Source organism: Archocentrus centrarchus, chromosome 1, assembly GCF_007364275.1.
Source record: "Archocentrus centrarchus isolate MPI-CPG fArcCen1 chromosome 1, fArcCen1, whole genome shotgun sequence".
Lineage (NCBI taxonomy): Eukaryota > Metazoa > Chordata > Actinopteri > Cichliformes > Cichlidae > Archocentrus > Archocentrus centrarchus.
In genome coordinates, this window is record NC_044346.1 from 28,990,551 (window position 1) to 29,012,845 (window position 22,295).

A 22,295-nucleotide genomic window follows, 5' to 3' on the forward strand; every position below is an offset into this window, starting at 1 on the left:
CCTTTCAACGTTCTGACGGACGCTGCCGTATCAAGATTACCGTGGAAGCGCATGGCCTAAAATTAAAAAGTTTTGCGAGATCTTGTAAAAGTACATCTCTTTTTTTCTTTTCCTCCCATGTACCATGTGGGGCTCCATAGTTTTAATACTTTCTATTACATTACAATACCAAAGAATCAGGTGAAATTAAATGTTATGAAAAAAGATCAACATTTTCTTTGTACACTTTTTTTTTTTTTGGGGGGGGGGGGGGGGGGGGGTAAGAGTACGCTTTGGAAAATGCTGAAAATTGTGAATCAGCCCTTAGTAATTAATATGTTCCTGTGTGGTCTGTGTTATAGGTAACCAACAAGTTATCCCGAGCTTAATAGTGAAGCTTGGAGAAATCTTAGTGAAATCTTACTTGGCTCATCAGTGATTCTTTACTGAAGCAATTAAATTATTGTGGGATACAGAGATTCCTGGGGCTGTAGTATACACTGAGATTGTTATTGCTATTATTTTAAATCTTAGTCTAAACAAGTAGAGGGCTAAGAAAATTCTGTAGAATGACAACTACATTTTTTTTAGGGGGAGCTGTTCAACCTACACATACACTTGGAACAGGTTTGGTAGGTTGTCAGAACCAGGTTACTGGTAATGCTGAGGTACTGGGTGGCTAGTCAACAACAAAAAGTCTAATGTACGAAGCATAAACTAACACCAACTTGCTCCTGCTAAATAAATATGACCCAGTGGGTGTTAACATTGCTGTAAGCCTACAGCCCCACCTAAGCAATTCACTCAGCTAATAGCTGAATGATTGCTTACAAAATCTACAACAAAAGAACAATTTAAGATTGTTCTTTGACATGTTCCTAGAACCGTACGACTGAAGAGCCTAAATAGCTAGCAAGGGATAATCATAATTTTGTGTGTGGAATTATTTAACTACTCAGCCATACTAACCTGTTTGTTCAGAAAAGTACACTATGGATCAGCCTTTACATCACCCTTCACAACTGTGCTATATACTCGTGTGTGAATGCGTGTAGCTAAAACTGCTTGTTTAGTCGATGTAAATATGAGGCTTAACTCAGCACTTTTTTGGCAGAAAAAGCTAATGCATGTGTCCATCAACACAACCACAACACCACCATAAAGTGCTATTTGAACTTCCCACATACAGACTAATGAAGTTATCCATTAAGGATATCTTAGGCCCATCTGCTAATGTCAGTGCATTTAGGCCTGAGTAGAACTGTTCTCCCTTGTTTGTCCATTATAATGCCTTTAGAATCAAATGAAACATGCACCAATTTCAGCTAATTAGAGAATGCATTTTTCAGATTCAAGAAATATCCAACCATCTAGGTTACTGCTGCTACTTCACAGTAAGTTAAAGCTCTCGATACAGATAATTCTACACGTAATAAAAGGAGGCAAAACTGCCTGAGGTGGCAGCTATCGCTGTTGCCACTAAACAGCACTCCACATGACCCCACTAGGTTGGTGACTACGTGTGCAAATGGCAAATCCTTGGAACAGATTACCGACAAAAACGGTAGCTACCAGGTCGAGAAGTCAAATTGCGTTTCAAGATTACCCAATTTGCAAGATACGAACACTTAATATGGGTACGATACTGTATGATCATTGAGTGTAATCCTTGACGTTGTGACTGCTAAGCTAACATCACCAACAAGACAACTTTGTCGTTAACCAATTCGAGTAGGCTAAAAACGTATATCTACAATGCACATCTCAAAGTCCAGTCTTAACTGGGTGAAACAGTAGCGTGCAAAAACGACTGACAACAAAGCAGGAAATAAAACAGCTAAGCTGAGCGTCAACAGGACGGCAAACGTCAGTTATGCCAGACCGCTAACTTGCTAGCGTCAGCTAGCAAGCAACTTAGCTCAGCAGCTAACGGTATTTTGGCGAGCGATTTTTTCTCCAACAAGGAAGACCAACACAGCATTCAACAGCACATAATAAAATAGAAGGACAATTGATGTGTGTGCTAGACCGTGGTGAGGGTGTCGAGATTTGCCCTTAATATTCACATCCAGCGCTTAGCTTAATCACTAGCAGAGATGTGTGTGTAACGTAGGCCTGAGCGGAGCGGCTGTCGGACGTAGACCGACCCGACCGAAGGGGGGAAATCTCTGCTGCAACCAGCTGAGCGCATACGGGCAGCAGGAACCAAAGAGAACATCCTGTGAAGGTGTGAAAGCAGCTGATATCCCGACCCGAGCAGTCACGGAATGCCACCCGAGGTGCCTACAAACAGTAACGCTGAATCAAAGCGCCGTTCCCGGAGTGAATGTGAGCAGAGGAAAAAGAAAACACTGAAAAACAGCGGCCATTCCGAAGCTGAACAAAAGAGTGCGTTCGTACTCGCCACCGCAAAATGACACTTTGGTGTTACACACGCGTAACGACAGGCTGACACGTGTATTACTCTAGAGCGCTGCGTTACCATGCTGTGGGGATGAAATGTCCACTGTTATTGTGGATAAAATAACTGTTTTACCTTCAGAGGTGTGACTCCGCCATCCTCGCTGCTTCCTCCTCTTTTCCTACACTGCTGCTCTGCTCCCCTCCCTCCCCAGTCACCAAACTGCGTCATTCACACGCCTAACCAATGTTATCACGAGACTTTGAAATGCAATCAAACGTCCATTATATTACATTTATCTATAAAATCTAACAGAGATGATGATAATAATAATAATAATAATACTACTACTAATAATAATAATAATAAGTTCGATTGCAAATGGGTCCTAGCAATAAGCCATATATTGAAAAGAAGATTTTAAAAAAGGAAAAAAATGTGTAAAAACAGTGCGAATAAAACAATCAAAACGGTCCTTGGGGGGGAAAAAAAAATAAGTTTTGTCTTTTGTTGTTGTTTTTTAACATTATGTCTCAGTTTTTCCCATATGGCAATCTCCAGAGCTGAGAACGCCAAAAACTGCAGCTCCTCTAGTGGCCACTTGGGGTTGGTTCCAAAGGTTGTTCCTTCTCCATAGCCTTGCCCAGCTTTACAGCACTGAAAAGTCTTTTTAGAGCCTGGTATGAAAACATGGTTTTGGCCTCTGTGGGTAGTTTCCCAGTTTCTAACAGCTCTAGGCAGGTTTAATTTTTTTATAAACTCATCCATCTTGGTGTACTTAGTGGTAGCTATAGCTGTCTGCTAGGCCTCACCTCTGCAATTCTAGTCACTGAACTGGACCTCTATACAATGTTTGTGCTGTCGGCAGGGTCAGCGCCCGAGCATAGGGCTCAAGTTACTTTGCTACTTCATTAAAGAAAAAAAAAGTACATTTTCACTAGGACAAAACAGAGGTTCTGCTAACATGGACTAATGAGTTCACCACACACTAGGATAGTTGTGAGTGCAGAATACCCTCAACACATTTCCATTTTTTCTTGCAATTTCTTGCCATGGCAAACCTTCTAGAGTGGTGAGATAGACATATTTATTGCTATTCATTATGACCTTTGTTTCTCAGGTCAGCATTAAAATCATAATAGAATAATTAGACTGTAGCTCCACCCTCTCATCCAATATGGCACACTTCTTGCTCCAAATGACTAACATGGCAGCAGACAAAATGCTAATACTCAGACTTCAAAATGAGTACAAAAAACAATGGATGAGGTCACAGTGACTATGTCCATGTTTTATATGGAGTCTGTAATTTTTCCATATTCAGTGAGTTTACTATCATTATAATACAACAATGAAAGACTCAAACCTTCACATGTAGCAGTTTTATAATTTAACAACAGTTTTTTACCTTATATATCAAACAGCTTGTCTAACGCTAGAAAAAAATTAAGTTTCTATAGAGCGCATGTCTTACGCTTTCTAGATCATATTTTCACTTCAGGTTCATTGTTGTAATAAATAAAATAAACCTATAACAATATTAGTCTGATATGGAAAATATGAAAAAAGCAGCAATTCTTTCAAATTCACCTATATATTTGTTGTCTGGAAGTGGCAAGAAAGTGTGTAACCACAACTCTTCAAATACAAAGAAAAAGAACAGTTACACAATTATTTATGATATTGTTCATTATGAAACTATATTAATTTTTTATATATCAAGCTTCTTATCAATATACAACTACCATGGCACACCTTATAGAGTGGTGAGATAGACATATTTATTGTCATTCAGAATTACCTTTGCTTCTCAGGTCAGTATTATTCATAATAGAATAAAACTTAATGACAACAACCTAAAAATCATATCCTAATAATAATAAAAAAAGAAACATACATAAATTGATAGAGTGCAGAGGACAACTTATGGCACTGAGTTCATGAATCTCACAGCCTTGTGAAAGAAGCTGCACCTCAGCCTCATTGTGTGGGCTTTGAGGCTACCCAGCCTTTTGCCTGAGGGGAGAAGAGTATACAGTTCATGGGTTGGGTGGGAGGGGTCCCACCCAACCACTATTTGCAGCGCCTTCTTGTCGCCCTCAGAGCAGTTGCCATACAAGACAATTATGGAGGATGTCAAGACGCTCTCCACCACACAATGATAAAAGAAGTCAGCACAGCTGCTCCAAGGCCAGTCAGCTTCAGTGTCCTCATCAAAAACAGCCACTGATTAGCTTTCTTGATAATACTGGCTGTATTTGTGGCCCATGTGAGAGCCTTGTTTTTTCACTTAAAAGTATGAGTGCTGGACACACATTTTAAGCTATTTTCAATTCTCAGAGTATGCACACCTTCTTTCTCAAGGGAATTTCAAAACAGTCCTCAAGTGTTAAAGTGTGAAATATATACATGCTTATCCAGCTTAGGGTCATGTACAGAGTACATCCTAAGAGCTACATCTAAACCCAATTAGGAATCACCAGATAATCTGACAAGACAACCCCAATATGTCTTTGGACTGAGCGAGAAAGTGGAAACCCAGGCAGGTACAGGGAGAACATGCAAATGTCACACAGAAAGGCCCTGGTAAACCAGAAGGTTTGAACATTTTTGCCAGGGGGGGGTGACAGTGACACTACCGCACCACCGTGCCGTGCCATACAGTACAGCTCAAACATGTATGGAGTAAAAAGAATTTTGCAGAATTCTCAGACTTGAGAAGAAGACAGAAGAGTAAATCACATCAGCTTGGCAGAGATGATATTGAAAAGCTGAGAATAAATATTTGAAAATACAGAGTGCTGCTTTATATGTTGAATTTTATGTTTTCTTTACATAAATAGGGAAATTTCCACCACATAGCAATGCAATAAAAGTACAAATAATTCTTTTTTTCATCTGCTCCCTTTAGGGGTTGCCACAGCAGATCATCTGCATGTCCTCCTTCACTACATCCATGAATCTACTCTATGGTCTTTCTCTTTTCCTCCTACCTAACAGTTCCCCATTCAACATCTTTTGTCCAATGTATCCACTATCTCTCCTCTGAACATGTCCAAACTATCTCAGCCTTGCCTCTTCAACTTTGTCTCCAAATCTCCAACCTGAGCTGTCCCTCTGATATATTCATCTCTAATCCTGTCCTCCTGCTTGCTCCCAAACATCTTCCACTCTCCCACCTCCACCTCCTGTCTTTTTGTCAGTGCCACCATCTCCAAACCTCATCATAGTAGGTCTTGCTACCATTTTGTAAAGCTTCCCTTTCACTCTTGCTGTTATCCTTCTGTCACAAATCAGCCCTGACACTCATCTCTACCCACGCCACCCTGCCTGCACTCTCCTTTTCACCTCTGTTGTGCACTGCCCGTTGCTTGGCATGGTTGACCCCCGGTATTTAAACTCCACCTCACTACCTTCACTTCCTTTGCTCTATGCAGCGCCACTGTTACACCTGCCTCCCTGTCATTCACAAACATCTATTCTGTTTATAAATGAAAGTACAAATTGGTGTACACGTTTTTTTTTTTTTTATCGGACTGTAGGAAGTGAAATGTGACACGCTCATAGTCATATTTACGTCGAAAACAAACATTGTTAACGTTATTGAGTTTTGCTATTCCGCGAGCTGCCTGTAGGCGCCAGTAAAGCATTGTGCTAATTAAATAGACAACAGAAGAAGGTCACATGATTCTTGCAAACCCGTTGGCTTGACAACTGTAATCTGTACCTGGTACTGAAGGTGAGATTAGCGAAAAACACTCCGATTTATAGATGGTGTGTGAATAGTATTCATCCGTTTATACTGTCGTGTATTGGTGAGAAATAGTGTCTACATTTGAGGCAGTTCGCTAAAAGCAGGAATGCCGTTAATTTAGCTGGAGCTGAGCCTGGGTAGCTAGCCGACGCTGTATGGTGTTTATTTTTTGAAAATTTGGGGCATTTATGATGCCTTTAAAGCCAAGGCATCAAACTGTATGTGTAAAAGTGGTCGAAATGGTTCATTAGAAGTAAAGCATCCTGAAATACAACCCCGAAAAAATGTTAACGTTTTACCATATTGCAGTAACCAGATTTTACAAATACATCCTAGGGCAGCAGCTTGTGCACTGACCTATGGCTAACCGACGTCCGATCATCATAAACTACGAAATACCCAGTATTAAAACTAACAAGCTGCTTGAATTATGCATTTCCTCTTGCACAGACAGCACTGACTCATATTAAAACTACTTTTGTTTTATGAATCTGCGTCAAAAAAACAAAACAAAAAAAAACCCAGAAACTTGTGAAAAGTAATGACCAAATATGCTTACCTTTCAGCGAGCACTCAGAAGACACCATGCCAGAGGTCAAGTCAATATTCAGAGAGGTTCTGCCTAAACAAGGTTTGTACCACAGCTATGTGGACAGCAGTAGTTACAAAAGGTTGCTTGTGGAGCTCGATAAAACACGTGAACTGCTTAGAAGTTCACTGCCAGCAGATTGAGTCAAGATATGTGAGAGATCAGTGAGAACAAGCTGTTCAGTGTCTCACCATCATATGTAAAATGTCAAATTTAACTAGATGACCAGACATCAAAAATATTGAACTCGTTCCAGAGTGGTTGAACAGATAAGTCTGTAGGTGTAACATTGTCTATATGAAACTCCTTTAAATGGACCATTGACCAGCTAGTACTTTAAAAGTTTAATTTTAAAACGATTAGACATTTCTCAGCTAATGTGCTGCAGACCTTTGTGAAAAATAGCACCCATGCTAGGTTTTTCCATTATCTTTGCACTTAAGCCAAGATTACTTGTTCAAATTGAATCATTTGTGTGTTGTTTTTATTACTTTTTTTTCCCAATATTCACAGGGCAGCTTTCCATGGAAGATGTCCCTACTATGATTTTGTGTAAGCCAAAGCTGCTCCCACTCAAATCAGTCACCCTTGAAAAACTGGAAAAGATGCAAATGGAGGCTCAAGAGGCTGTTAAACAACAGGAACTGGCAATGAAGGAGCAACTGCAGTAGATACCCAATGGAGGATTTGAAAAAACAGAAATGGCTAAACTGGCAAAAAGATGGACAGAACTGGCCCACTGATTCCAAGCGCTGGAATATATCTGTGCGGACCTAGATGGAATCTGGCTTCACAAACGAGTGGGAAAGTGAGCCTAACCCCTGCCCCCCTCTCTGTTGAAAGTCTTGCTTTTTTCTAGTTATTGTTGATCTACAGGATGTCATTAGTGAAGATTGCATCTGTTACATGCCAGCAAGTATGGTTAGCCAGTGTGGTCAACTACCTATGTACTTCTTTAAACTGTTATATTATTATTGCATCTCTGATTAGTTTAAGTGAAGTTGCAACATGTGGTTAGCACTGTGTTAAACAGACAAAAACAGATTATCTCATAGTGATTTAAATGAACAAAAAAGAAGCATTATGTCAAATATAAAAATAAAGACTCTTAACACCATTTTGTGAGGCTACCCTGACTGCATTGTACCCATGCCACTGATTTTTGCAATTTAAAAAGGGTAAAAATCAAGCACACAAAAAACAGCAGCTAGTTAGGAAGCCAGTATTGCATTGAGCCAACATACTTCCTTTTATTATTTTTTTAATACATTTTTATAAAGTTCTTGACACAAACCAGTCATGTCGATACAAACACTGCTTTCTAGAAAACACAAAAGGAGTGGCAGTGAAATCAAGAAAATACTGTACAAAACAACATGGAATGACTGACAGAGAGGTGTGGCACTTTAAGAGCTAGCTTATGTAAATGTTTATATTGAAACACCTTGGAGAGAGTGATCTACTTCAGTTTCAATCACAAGTGCAATTTTTTTTTTTCAGTTTTTTTAAATTACCCTCACCTCAATTTCGGAAATGTACCTTCTTTTGACCGTTATAAAGAAGAAAACTGTTTTCAGGTACTGAAAAATATGCAAGTAAAAAAGTAGCTTTATGGAGTTTTTTTTTAGGGGGGGGGAGATCTGGCACACAAAGTCTCCTCAGTAGCTTTCAAGTTTCACAACACCACCGTCTCCCTCACTGACATACCTCTTACGGCCCCTAAGGGTAAAAGAACAACAATATGATTAACAAAAACAGGGAAACGCATCTCTGGAGACAAACGTGAGATGTGTGTGAAAACCAGCGCACTTACCGACAGGGACAGAGATCTCTCAACTTTACATCAATGACTCCCATGCTAAAGCTCTTGTCAACAAAACGCTCCAGGATAAAGTACGCACGAGGGACATCAATGTTAATTTCAGCGATGTCCATGTAAACTCTTTGGTAGCCCTACAAGAAAACCATTTTATAAGGATAACAAACCAAAAGAACAAATCTAGTGATTGTAAAATTATGAGCAGTACATAATCCAAACACCAGGTGGCACCATACCCTTCTCATTTGGTCCACAGTGATGATGGAGGACCCAGAGAGTGACTTGAGTAGCTGCAGAACCATTTTGAACGTTTTCTCTCCATTAGACTCCAACACCATCACTATTGCCTGAGAGATAAAAACAAACATTCACAACCTTGTTTTAGTACTCAAAGCCTTTACTACAATCTGCTATTTAAAAAAAAAAAAAAAAAAGGTTCAACAGGGTGCCAACATTAAAGGTATAAACACACAGTGGGCAAAGAGAGAGAAACAATCTTTATTTTCCAGCTTTACATTGAGAGAGCATCAACTCAAAAGTTTTCCATGTACAGTGAAGAAATAGTGGATATAAATGGATGAAAAGAGGTAAAACAGTATTTATAAGATCTGGATTGTGGGATTTATTGTATGTCTGCTGATAAATCAAATGCAGCCAAGATTTTACCTCATAGACAAACTCATGGTGGAAATGGGGAACCTCAAGATCTCTGAGGCATCGCTCAGCCTCCTTGCTGTCTCCAGATAGGATGTACTCCTTCAGAAGCAGGTTCATCTGGCAGGACAGAGAATGCAAATAAGAATTTTTAACTCATGGCAATATTCATACTGCAACCACAGTTGCAAAAAGGAGAAACGAAAAAAAAAAGGAGGCAACTTCAAATCTTACAACTCTGCAACCATGTCAAAATGCCTCATGCCATGAGTTTGGCCTGTAATTTGAAGCATTATCTAATTTTGCTTGAAAGTGATGAAAACTGACATATTTTGCATACAACTGCTTTAAAAAAAAAAAAGTTGTAAAAAGCCTTCCTCCTGGAAGTTATACTACCATTTTTGCCGTTTCTGACTTCTTGCCATATCTTTCTCTTATGACTCTATTTCCAAAAACAAGAGTAGGCAAGACCGGTTCATCAACATGGCACTGTTTGTGTTTGAGGAAGACGTCCTGCAACCTTTTCCCCCCATGGATACTGAACTTAAAATTAAACTGAAGTTAGAAGACTGTTTACACAGTTTGCTGCTTCAGTTTTAAGAGTCTTCACCTGTTCTTGATTGTTATATGTTCTTAACTGTTTACTGAGTCTTCCCCAGTGTTGTGAATCTGTTCAGTCAGTTAAAGTTTTATAACAGAAACTAATTACAATCACGAAAAACCGGTTTAATGTTGGTGCGTTCTTGAATCTGATTCATGTAGTCTACCTCCTTGATGAGCTGTGTGACAGGTCGCTGGCCTCCGCCTGTCCCCCACTGGTTGTCTATGCGAAGTCCACCCATACTCATCTTCAGCAGCACAGCTGCCCGGTCTAGAGCCGCCCTGAGAACAAAGTGACACACACAAGGTTTGGAAAACTTTAGCCTAAGCTCTTCCTGCTGGTTTTGGAGAGTTGCTTGTAATGTGTGTAATGTGGGTGGTGCCTGACTGTGCTGGAGGCAGCACATGTGATGCACACTGGGAACCTTTTAAGTGCTCAACTCTCATGCATGCACTCTCATGTATTTCTCCAAATAAGGGAGCTGGGCAAGGAAAACTCAGTTTATTTGGACATTTACATTCTTACATACACCACAGCCAGGTACTGTGTAGTACAAAAAAACAAAAACAAAACAAGAGCAGAGTCCTACAACAGATGGTCAGGTCCCCATACAGACCTAATCACAACACCAGGGAGTCAGTCTGGGATTTACATGAAAACATGGACACTGAGACAGGCTACATTCAACCTACCTGCCCTGCACCTTGTACACTGTACCCACCTAGGGGTGTGCGATATTGACAAAAAATAATATCGATATTTTCTGTAATTTTCTTGATAAAGATAATAAACGATGTTTTTGCATTATTTAAAAATGTGTTCATACAAGAAGTGCAAGCTGGTAAAATATAAGACTTAAATCAGTGTTTTTGAGACATTAACTTGTTTTTTAATTTTATTTAACCTTTATTTAACCAGGAAAAACGCAGTGAGATTAAAATCTCTTTTTCAAGTGTCCTGGGCATGACAAATGTAAATAGAAAAACTTCGGCGAGTTTTTGAAAAGCAATTGCTTGACAGAATAACGAGGAAAAAAAAAAAAAAAAAAGAGGCTGTCCAGGGGGATTCCACCTACATTATAGCAAAATAAAATCACAGAAACTACACACCCTCATCTGATCAGAAACCCGCATTTTTCGCAAGACCGCTTCAGCGTATTATCCAAGGCTCCAAACAGGTGAGCTCCAAGAACGTCGCTGGGCTATGACCAGTGATTGTAACATACCTAATTTAACTTAAAGGAGATTAACATCAATCCTTTCATTATTTTCCTCCTTATTCCGCTAGTCGTAGTTTGTCTTGGACGGCGGTTTCCTGAAACTTTTCATATTCCTCATTCTCGCTGATGATGGAACAGGTTAGTTGTTGAACTAGTCCGCAAACTGCAAACCACCTCCTCGCCTAGGAATTAAGGCAGTAGACTGCGAGGCTGGCGATGTCTGACTTTCCTCCCCTGGCGCAGTGTGTTCACTCATTTCCAGCTTTAGGTGTGTTGTTCAGGCAGCTATGCTAGTGCACAGTACGGGCGCTCTCAATGCGCACGAGCAGCAGCCTGTACTAAAGCATCAAGTAGTGAACGCGTGGAGCCGAGGCCTTTGATTGTTGTTTTTTTTCTCCTAATTAGCATACTCAATAATGTCAGCTCGCACATCGTTAACACGGCAATTACGATATTATCGTAGACGATATATATATCGCACACCCCTAGTCCCACCATTTCTTTTTATTACATTTGTGCTTGTTTGTTTTGTTTTTTTAACACTAATTTTTGTGAAGTTTATTGATAAATAAAAATTATAAATGGCATTAGTTTTTAAAGCATCCTCATATCACTTTAAGCTGCAAAAATATTTGCACAAAACTGTATGCGTTAACCTGCTGCTCTCCAATTAGAGGACATAAGAACAGATGACTACATGGGTAAACTAAATCACATTAACTTATTGCATTATTCCAAAAACTATAATTACTCTGATTTCTAAAAATGCAAATAGTGCAAATCCTTAGCTGACCATTAAAGCAACATAAGAAAGCAACTGATTGTGGGTTTTCCATCAACTTACTGTGAAAATATTTCACTATATATGACAACAACTATAATTTCTATGATTTTTTTTTTAATTTGTCCTACACTTGATTAACAAGAAGACGCCATTAACTTTTTAAAACACGGTTGATGATTATGGCATCTTTGTTTTATTTGAAAAAGGACCATTTTCCTTCCATCCATCTATAATAACCACCACTGTATGCAGGCTACCCCCAATCATGTACCAGATGACTATTAGAAGTTTCATGAAATTTAAGCTAATCTGAGCTTTTGGCCACCTGAGTTAGAAAAACCAAATTGATGTTTTTACTTACAGTCAGAAAAAAACAAAACAAAAACAACATCTTGTTGCTATCCTTCTACTGCAACACAAGATTAAAACCTAAAGAGGGAATTATGTATTGCTCATTAATTTATCAGACAAACTTTGACTCCAAAACTCCAAAATACATTTCTATACAGAACACAACACTGGTCAATTTAAGAGGGAGTGCCAACAGGTTCAATATGAACAGGAGAATAATTACAGCAAGAAGCACCAGTTTCAGTGTTCAATTTACACGACTATAGCTAAAAGATAGTGGAACTTTTATGCTTCTCTTTATTTTCTATCAAATATACAGTTATATTGTTAGGTGCTCATATTAAATATGGCCAGTGTTTTAAACATCAGGTCAGTGTTTGTACAAGTAACCCCTGTGAGCAAAAAGCTTCACACACCTCAAACTAATCACTCTGTTTTTGACTGCAGAGAGGGAATGTCTTTAATATGGTCATTTCAGGCCCACAGCAGCCCCAGTTACTTACTATTCAAACCTAATTTCCCTTTAAATGATCAGAGATCATTTAAGGGAGAGGAGCTAAAACTGCCTGTTTCACACAGCATTATTTGGAGCTGTGAATCATGCAAAGCTACTCTGGTAGAGTCCAAGAACAAACTGGAAATTAGCACTTTAAGTTATATGTATTGATGAGACCATGTAACATTATGTGTGAGAAAGCTTCTTTATAATTTTAACAGGCTGCTTATTTTAACAAGTTAGCAGCACAAATTCAAAACAATGAAACCTAAAATTTTCATGCTCACAGAATTAACAGGAAACTGAAAATCACATGAACATCACTTATCTAACCACATACCTTGCATATTCACAGTCAACTTTTCCTTTGTAGCCCTCAATGTAGCTCTTGGCCAATATTTGGTCACTTACAGCTCGTGCAATGAACTGGCCCACCAACTAAAAAGAAACACAAAGAAGAAAAAATTGTAAACAATCCTAAACACAACACCTAGCATCATGTTCCTGATGCTTAGAACTGTTTTTCTGTCAACTAAATTAGGAGAGATGGTTCACTGGTCATGTATTTTCTGCAAAAAAAATCAAGTCAGTTATCAGCAGCCTGCAACAATCTGATTATTCTTAGTTTACAAGTTTCAGTTCAGAGGCCCCACAAAAACACTGACCGGACAGTGGCTTCAGTGGCACGTGTGTCTTTGTTTACAGTAGTGTGAGCACATGATTTAGAAAAATAAAAGAGCTGGCTTTGCTCTTCTGGCTTCCACAAAGCCTGGGCTCACTGCTGCTCATTGTTCCTGTACAGACAAGAGGCAGTTACATCTCAGCTGACCCACTGCTGTGTCTAGACTGACAGGCATATGAGGAGAAAGGGTGTGTGTGTGTACGCCTGTGTGTGAAAGTGAGTGTGAGAGTGAGAGTGAAAGAGCAGAGGGAAGGAAGTGGGGGCAGGGCAGTATCATAATGCCCCTTTAAACCCACTGAGAACTGGGAGAGTGGAACAGAAATGACCATCGAGACTCATTGAGATGACGAGATGAGGGGTGAGGGGGAAGGACGCTGAACAACCCTTTTAGCGTCCTATGCTGAGCTTGCATTTTGAAAGCACAGTCAGACAATAGCCACAGATTTCATGTCTGCGCAGGCCGAAAGAGAAAGAGCCCTAAAACACACACAGGCTCTCTCTCGCACACCAACATATCACGAGAAAACGAAAAAAAAAAAAAAAAAAAACCCACAGCGTTTTTCCCCTGTGCTCTACCACAAGCTATTATCACTCCTCAAACAGAGAGCATACTTTTAGCTGACGAGTGTTAAGAGTTTCTTTCTTTAAATTTTCTTTAAAAGGGGCTGACATAAAAGATTAGACTTCAGCAAATCAGTCTGTTAAATGTCCTTTACCAATTGTTTCATCTCAATTATCTTGTTTTAATATTCACCAGAAATTATAACTGAAGTTACCATTTGATCAACAGTCCTAATTTGGACTCCTGTTTAAAAAACAAAACAAACAAACAAACAAACAAAAAACACAACCAACAATAATACAAACTATAATTCACAAACACACAGAATAAGTTGCTATTTGGGCAACAGGTATACACACATTTGTCTTTCAACACTCACCTGAGCAGCCCCAGGTGTGTCCAGGACCAAATCGGGCAATTCTCTGAGAAGTTTGTCAAACGACTTTTCCATGTCGCTGTGAGACAAAACAGGCCCACAAAGATCGGCCAGCAGCCTCGAGGTGAGCTCCCGGTGGCTGGCTTTGGCCTCCAGGGCCAGTGACACAGCCAGTGAGGGCACCTCGCTCCGCATAGGCCCCAGGTTCATTTCTGCAAGCAGCTCCTGGAAATGTAAAGGGACACTAAGTTGTCTTGAGCTTTATGGTTGTGTTGTTTATTTTTTGTATAGCATGGCGCTCTCAATGAATAAGCTCACTCTAACTGATAATCTCTTTCCATATTATTTTAATAACACTCACCGCTACTTCATTTGTGTCTCCATGTTCAAAATACTCTTGCACAATTGGGGTGACTGTCTTCTCAAAGTCTCGCTCATCCAGCGGGGGGACCACAGTCTCATAAACACAGTTTTCCTGTCAAAACAGAATCACACTTGTTTGTGGGACGTATATAGTTTTTGCATTTGCAGCAGAGTCTGGTAGGAAGGAACACCTGAGAATTTTAAAATTTACAAAGCCTGCATATTGGCTTGTATTAGGTTATAACATAATCATAACATTCCAAACATTCCATATAACTAACAGTATTAACAACAATAGTAATAGAAACAATAACAATAATAATAATAATAATAATAATAATAATGCAGGTGTATGCTGTCAACACAGGAGTCATTACCTGATCATCATAGTTGGGGTCTCTTTCATCGACCGCCTCTGGTTCATAAACTTCACCAGATCTACCCCATACACCTTTTCCTCCAGCCCCACCTGGAGACGAAGGGCAGTGACAATGTGAAATGTGATGCATAAGAACATAATCCTGTCATTTTGTTTTTTTAAAGCTTTAGTGGACCACACTTTGGCTACCTGAAACTTTTATTTCTACTGAGCTCCACTGAATGGATCTCAATTCATGGTGGCCACTGAAAAACAGTTCAGCAGCAGCTTTTAGAATCATTATGGTATAACATCGCAACTCTAAGATCAAAGCCAACATAACAAGAGGGCAGAGTAGTGAGGGCTACTGAGCATGATGTTATGTTTAAAAATAAGACACTGCAACAGCAAGAAAGCAACTTGAATTAAATGTAGCCTTTTTAAACATTTGTCTAATTATATCCACACAACATAAGCTAACTATAAGACTGGATTTGTCATCATCTGAGACATTTGGACTAGTTTCACATCTGCTCATTGTTTGAGTAGAAACAGTTCTGACATCAAGAATGATTTTAGAGTTGTAAGATTTAAGTGTAAGACGCAAAGATGTAAAATTTTCAACAAAAGTTCATCCAGTGTTTTACTCAGAACTAAAACAGGTGATGATGCTTGATTTACTATACGTTTGCTGAATCTAAATTCTCTTTCTGAACATATTACCCCCGCACTGGCTGCCAGTACATTTTAAAATTCAATATAAGATCCTTTTACTTGTTTTTAAATGTTTACATGGCTCTGCTCCTTTTTACCTCTCTGAGCTACTTGACCCATATACTCTGACTCATTCGCTCAGGTCAGCTGACCAACTACTCCTGAGAATACCTAGGTCAAAACTTAAACTCAGAGGAGATAGAGCTTTCAGTATTGCTGCTCCTAAACTGTGGAATTACTTTCCATCATATAATAGGAGTGCTCCTTTAGTATCTACTTTTAAGATTCTTCTTAAGACCCATTTTTAACCATTTGTCTTTTACTCCGAGTTAAGACTGTTGCTTTTAGCCTGTTCTTCTTGCTATGTATTTTGTGTGAATGTGTATTGTATTGTCTGTACAGCACTTTGTTACAGTCCCTGTGTTTAAAGTGCTCTAAAAATAAAGAAAATAAAGTAAAGTAAAGTCTTGGTCATAATAGTACAAATGCCCTTCAGCAGAGAGGTTGTTGATCGATAAAGGAAAAATACTCATTTTTCTATTAGCACTTAGTTTAAATTTAATCTATGCATGTTTTTAATTTGTACCAATCCCAAAGCACTTTTTTAATCCCAGCACCAAACATGCTGTGCTATAATCCCTTTGTGTGGGGCGGTGATTCCTTTGTATACATTGCATCATATAAACAATCCACCTGTCTACTTAGGCCATGTAACAGGTCACATTTTATTCATGTTACATGCCTTTAAACATCCCAACATCCACTTTAAATCTGAGATCCTGTATGTTAACATGCTTCAGTGGTGGTGTATGGGGCTCTGATGGTTAAATACTGCCTATGTAGATACATCCAGAGAACTGAAGCTGCTGCCAACATGTTGCCCAGACTACATTTTCTGCAGCAAACATCTGCCAGGACTGAGGTCAGCACCGGCAGATTGCAGACAGTTTAAGAAGCTGAATGCCAAAGCAGCTTGTGAGACATCCCTTAAAACCTCCATTAGTCCCACCCAGTGTGTGGCATACGACATGTCACTATATTTAGCTGAGCTCACTTTGGTTGTGAAAACCACCAAGCTTTAGCACTAAAATATTATGATAAATATTGTATACACCCTCTTCCATTTCTTTCAAACATAAAATTTTAATGCAGCTAAGAGCTCAAATTGCAGGGCACCGATAGTGTCGCACTTCTGTTACGCAACCAGGAAAAAAAAAAATGGGCAGATTCTGTGCTGGGAGAAACTAGACATGCCCATGGGGAGAGCAAAGTGCCTGAACTGTACTGCAGTCTGCAGGGACACATACTGTAACTGAGCACTGTATGGTTACATCACTGCATGAAGATCTGCAGCAAGAGGAGGCCTTAACACTATTATGAGTAGTAATTATCTATAGCTATCACTGTACTTTGACACCCAAGATCATCTCACTTCAGCAACACAAAAAGAGATAAAACATAGGAAATTAGATGTTCCATGAGCCTCAAAAATGTAACTTCCTATTTGATACTCCTTTAAACAGAAGATGCTCTCTTTTAAAAAGTAGTGTTAAAGATGAACTATTCATGTCGCATCCTGTGCATTAGTATCAATAACAAAAGCAACTCATGGTACATTACAGACAAAATGGTGCCAGGATTTTTTTTTTTGGCTGTTATTGCTGCACATTTGACAAACAATTTTATGATGCTTGAGAAAATTAAATATTCAATGAACAAAACTGGTTACAGGAACAATTACATTACAATGCTCTTTGGGGGGCGCCAAACATTTCACCATGTGGAAAAGTAGCCTGGAAATTTCCAGAAAAGCTTGGCTGAGTAAATGGTGAGGAAAAGAGCACATTTAAAGTGAGTCTGAGCCATTTGTTTACTTGTTAATTGGTTTATGGCTACCAGATGAAAAAGGAAAAAAAACAAGGACAACAACACTAAATGAATGCGTGAATGTTGCACTTTCCCTCTGAAGTCCTGGAATCTGAAATACAAGTTACTCTTTGATAAGCTTGTACATGCCTTTGGTAATGACCAGTCAAAGGTTAACCTCTGAAAACTGAGTGAGACTGAGACATCTGATCTTCGTGATAACAAATTACATGGTTAAATTACTCTACTACCTTCTGCATTATTAATATGTTCTTACCTTTCTTTGGGAGGCCTCTGCCCTTCCCCAGCCGGGACTTTCTATCCAGCAGCTTGCTCTTGGGACTCGTGGGTGCCACTGAGGTTCCCCTAATCGCATCCCCAGTATCGCTGAGAGAGTCCCCCCTGCCAGAGTCCCTGGAAGAGTTCTTCCTCAGCCTCCGCTTGGCCTTGGCCTTCAGACGTGCCTCGTGGATGCTGTTGCTAGAGGAGGACACCCAGTTGCCATTGATCTCGTTGCTGATATTTTTATTAGAGACAATGAAACCTCCATTGTCTTCCTCCCCAGATACAAAAGAGTCGCTCAGGTCCCCAACCTCTGTGGGTTTAGAAGAGGACATTGTACTGAATTCATGTTTGATTTGATTGACAATATGTATGTAACTTTTAGACACAAAGCATTTATATTCTCTTTGCCCACAGCAAAAACAGTAAGCTCAGCAAAAGCTGCTTTATGTCACAATACAGTTAATTTCTATCTGCACTCAAACACAAAATATAGTATGAGCTGCGGGTGGGAATGGAAGAGTCACCAAACCCATAGACAGTGCAAGGTAACACATTCAGCTGCTGCCTGTATGAAAAAGTCCCACTGCCCCGCATCCCCCATCCTGCTGATGAAGCACAATATTTAACAAATGGCTCTGAATGATTCACACTTACCCACAGGGTTTGCGTTCAGCCAGGCCTCGCAGTCAGCTGCCATGATTTACAGTAGAAAAGAGGCTTTTACGGCAGAACAGCGCAAAACAGAATTTCAAACAATACCTGCAATATAAAATAAACTGTCACGTTTTGTGCGGACATGCGTCAATAACAAGTCCAGACAAGCTGCGGTAACACCACGCCTTCTCCCTCCCCCCTATTCATTGAAAGTCCCACTGTTGATAAACAATGCATAACATTACATTAGCCTAAATATTCACTGCTAAGGGACGCTACTGCTTTTTAAAAAGGAGATAACTCCTTTTCAATGCGCGTATCAACGGCTACTACTCCAACACAATCAAATATCCGCACTTTTGTAGGCGTTTTATGCATCGCTAACTGCTGTCTAGTTCTTATCGAAGCCCGAACGTCAATTAAAGATAATATCAAATTACACAGTCGGCTAGCTCGGTAGCCATCTTTCAATACAACCATAAAATTAACTAGCTAGCTACGCTATCATATAAATCACTGCAGAAGAAAAAGAAAAAAAAAAAAGTATAAATTTCTGACCGTCTGCTGCGTCCAAGCTTCAAACTCTGACACGAACACCGTTGTTTTTGTTTTACTTACAGGCAGCGCTGGCACGTAGGCCACTGTTTTCATTTCCTGATTGGTTGGAGAGAAGGTTTTTTTAAACGAAGAGCCAATCAGCATGCAACACGGATGTTCTTCTCGCATGTTCTGTGAGGTTAGTGTGGCTTATTAAGTGCTGCACCCTGTCGGCGATGGTGAGGAGCTGCGCTTTCCACACAGAACTCCTTTATTCATATAAACTACAACAATGTGGTTTGAAATAATATGAAATAATTTGTTACAGCAGTGCATTCGGACCATCATTCTGATTGCAAAAACTGCCAGACATGACAGCCCCCCCCCCAAAAAAAGGTTTGAAATAATATTAAATAATTATTAAAATATTATATATTTCTATATTATAATAGATACATTTTATATATATACTTTGCACGATATTTTCACTCTAGAATCAATAAAAGCTGAACTGGAGGACACAAACACTAGTGACCCCTATTTCCATCCACGGGGTCTGTGTGCAGACCTTGGTGTTCACATTGGCAATAAACTGGACTTCATTAAAAACACAAAAGCCTCTACAAGAAGGGCCAACGCTGTTTCTATGTTCTGAGATGACTGAGGTCCTTTACAATCTGCAGCATGGCACTCTGGATGTTTTATGAGTCTGTGGTGGCCAGTGCCATCCTCTATGCTGTGGTGTGCTGGGGCAGCAGACTGAGGGTAGCATATAATAACAGACTCAATAAACGGATCCACACGGACAGTAATATTGTGGGTGTGGAGCCTGACTTTTTGACAAAAGCTTCAGAAAGGAGGATGTTGTCCAAGTAAATCATTTCGACCTGTGGCTGTCAAACTTTATAACTCCTCTATGTGACAGCTGGACTATTGTCATGTAGTTTCTTGTCTATACTGTATTTAGTATTGCTTTAACTTTGGAACCTTTCATTTTAATTTAACATTACTACACTTTGAGTGCACTATTTTTACTTTTTTGTATATAGAGTTGACATTTTCTGTCTGTCATATTTATATTTTAAGTGAGCATTTGTAACAAAACAATTTCTGATTACAATCTGGAGCTCTCAGTAATAGTGAAACATGCAGTCCATTAAGTAAAATAGGAGATGGCTCTTACCAAAATTATGTGTGTGTTAAACTGCTTGAATATCAGAATGGGTATTTTGTGCAGGACAAATTAGGGTTTGCATAGAGTAAAGTTAAAAAGCAGCAGTAAAACTTAAAAGCCATATAACATTACAATGCTTAACAAGTAGACCACCACCCAGTGTGACATAAGGTTCATGCCACAAGTACTCTGAATTAACAGTGCTAGTAATTACCAATTTTTTTTTTTTTTATGTTTCTGTAATGGTTAATTTACCAGTATGTGCAAGCTCTTTAAATGAAATAGTTTTAATACTAAAATATAATTACTGTTGCTATCCATAAAGTTTCAAATTTACAATTTTACAAAAAAAGTGAAAAAATAGAAAAGCACATTGTTTTGTTTTTTTAATTTTTTTTTTATTAAGATACCAAATTACAGTTATTTGCATTCCCGAACAGAAAAGTTTCAGTGGTCGAATGTTATGCTTAATTAATTTCTGAATTCTCAAAGAAGCCCAGTATAGCTCAAATTTGGGTATAAAAAAATTAATTCAGTTTATTATTTGTCTATTAATTAACAGTATAATTTTTAATTGTAAATAAGTTTTTGAGGATTTAAAAAATATGTGTGCTTTCTTATTTTTATGACATAAATTGTGATATAAAGGGATAGTGCATCAAAATAAGGGTTTTGTGTCATGACACCTTCCGTGTTTAAAGCTGGTGTTTAAAATAAATTGCTAAAATTTATTATGAATAAACTTTCTTTTGTCATTGTTAGTGCCATCTAATAAATAACATTATGATTAGGCCAACCAAAAGTATTTTTGTGTGCAATAGTAACTGACAGCATTCTTGTGTTTTTCTTACACATTCTTTCATACTGTGAGTAATAAGCACATTCAAATTTATTTGACAGTATAAGTAAATAAAAAGGATGATGGCATCAGCATTTGAAAACTTCCGCTGAGTTTTACATTTCTCTTTACAACAGCAGATTTACTGCAGCTTTAAAGTCGATGGTTGAAGTGTTTTTTTGCCCCAACACTTGGTGGAGCTCTTTCACAGCACTGCCTTTCAAGGTTATTACACACACAAAAAAAGCTGTAAAAACAATCTGAATGATTCGATTTTTGTTCAAAAAAGGGAGACTGCTAATTTGAAACATTCACAATGTTTATTCAAGTGTTTTCCATCAAAAATCATATGAAAAAAATTGTCAAAGAAAACAAAACTATCACTGAATCACAGGATCAGTATTCACAGTATACAAAAACAGAGTGTGGCTTGATAATCCTGCCGTAACAAATTGTCGTAACATGAAACACTTCATGTTTAAGTTAAACACATGGTCCAGTTGAAGGTCTTTCATGTCTAAGGCATCTCTTGGCAAATATGACTGGGATTGTCCTATAAATTACATTCAACATAAAACTTCCAGAAAATAAAGATCTTTTGTATCACTGAAATATTATTAATCCAAACCATGTACATTTTTCCCTGACAGATACTCAAGTTCACATCGGGTGTGGGAAAAAGGAAAGAAAAATAAAAAAAAAAAAAACCAGCCAAAGGCGCAAAACCTCAGATATAAATAAAAATTTGAATTTTATGATCTTTACAGTGAAACCTGTTTAACAAGAAGAACAAACCTGAGAATCTGCCTCAGTTTTTAAACTGAGGAAAAAAAAAATACAGTGGTCCTGAGAGCTCACGTCGCAGTCAAGTACGAGAAGATGATGAAAACATCCTCAATAATATGACGTCAGCACAACAACAAATGTTGCAAAGTGAAAAAAAAAACCAACACCAAGTGTCACCAATGTTGGCTTTTTGTTGTTTTCTTAAGCACACTGAGCTCTCAGGCTCTGTAACAAAACAAAACAAAAAAATCTTAATACTCAACATATTCAAGTAATTTAGCAGATGTAAATCTATCACGGTTGTTTCAGTGATGTGGAGACAAACTGTAAAAGACTTTTATCTAGAGAATTTAACATTATTGTAAATGCATTTTCATTCAAATAAAAGAACTTTATCTCACACAAACCGATAAAGTAAAACTGTAAGAAAAATGATAAAATTGCAGTTAAATA

At 38.6% G+C, this 22,295-nt stretch overlaps 1 protein-coding gene and 1 pseudogene across 1 annotated transcript; both read right to left on the reverse strand.

Annotated features, from left to right (window-relative positions):
• Window positions 1-2,611, reverse strand: part of LOC115778253 (structural maintenance of chromosomes protein 3-like) — a 12,794-nt pseudogene extending 10,183 nt beyond the window's left edge.
• A 5,337-nt stretch (window positions 2,612-7,948) lies between these two features.
• LOC115782690 (programmed cell death protein 4-like) lies at window positions 7,949-19,164 on the reverse strand. Its single transcript, XM_030733032.1, has 12 exons — window positions 19,066-19,164; window positions 18,508-18,612; window positions 17,846-18,163; window positions 15,008-15,099; window positions 14,629-14,742; window positions 14,271-14,492; window positions 12,988-13,085; window positions 9,964-10,078; window positions 9,209-9,316; window positions 8,779-8,889; window positions 8,537-8,676; window positions 7,949-8,442 (listed from the first exon to the last, which is right to left on the reverse strand). The coding sequence occupies exons 2-12, from the start codon at window positions 18,548-18,550 to the stop codon at window positions 8,382-8,384; spliced, it is 1,422 nt and encodes a 473-aa protein (XP_030588892.1). The 5' UTR covers window positions 18,551-18,612; window positions 19,066-19,164; the 3' UTR covers window positions 7,949-8,381.
• Window positions 19,165-22,295: the final 3,131 nt, after the last annotated feature.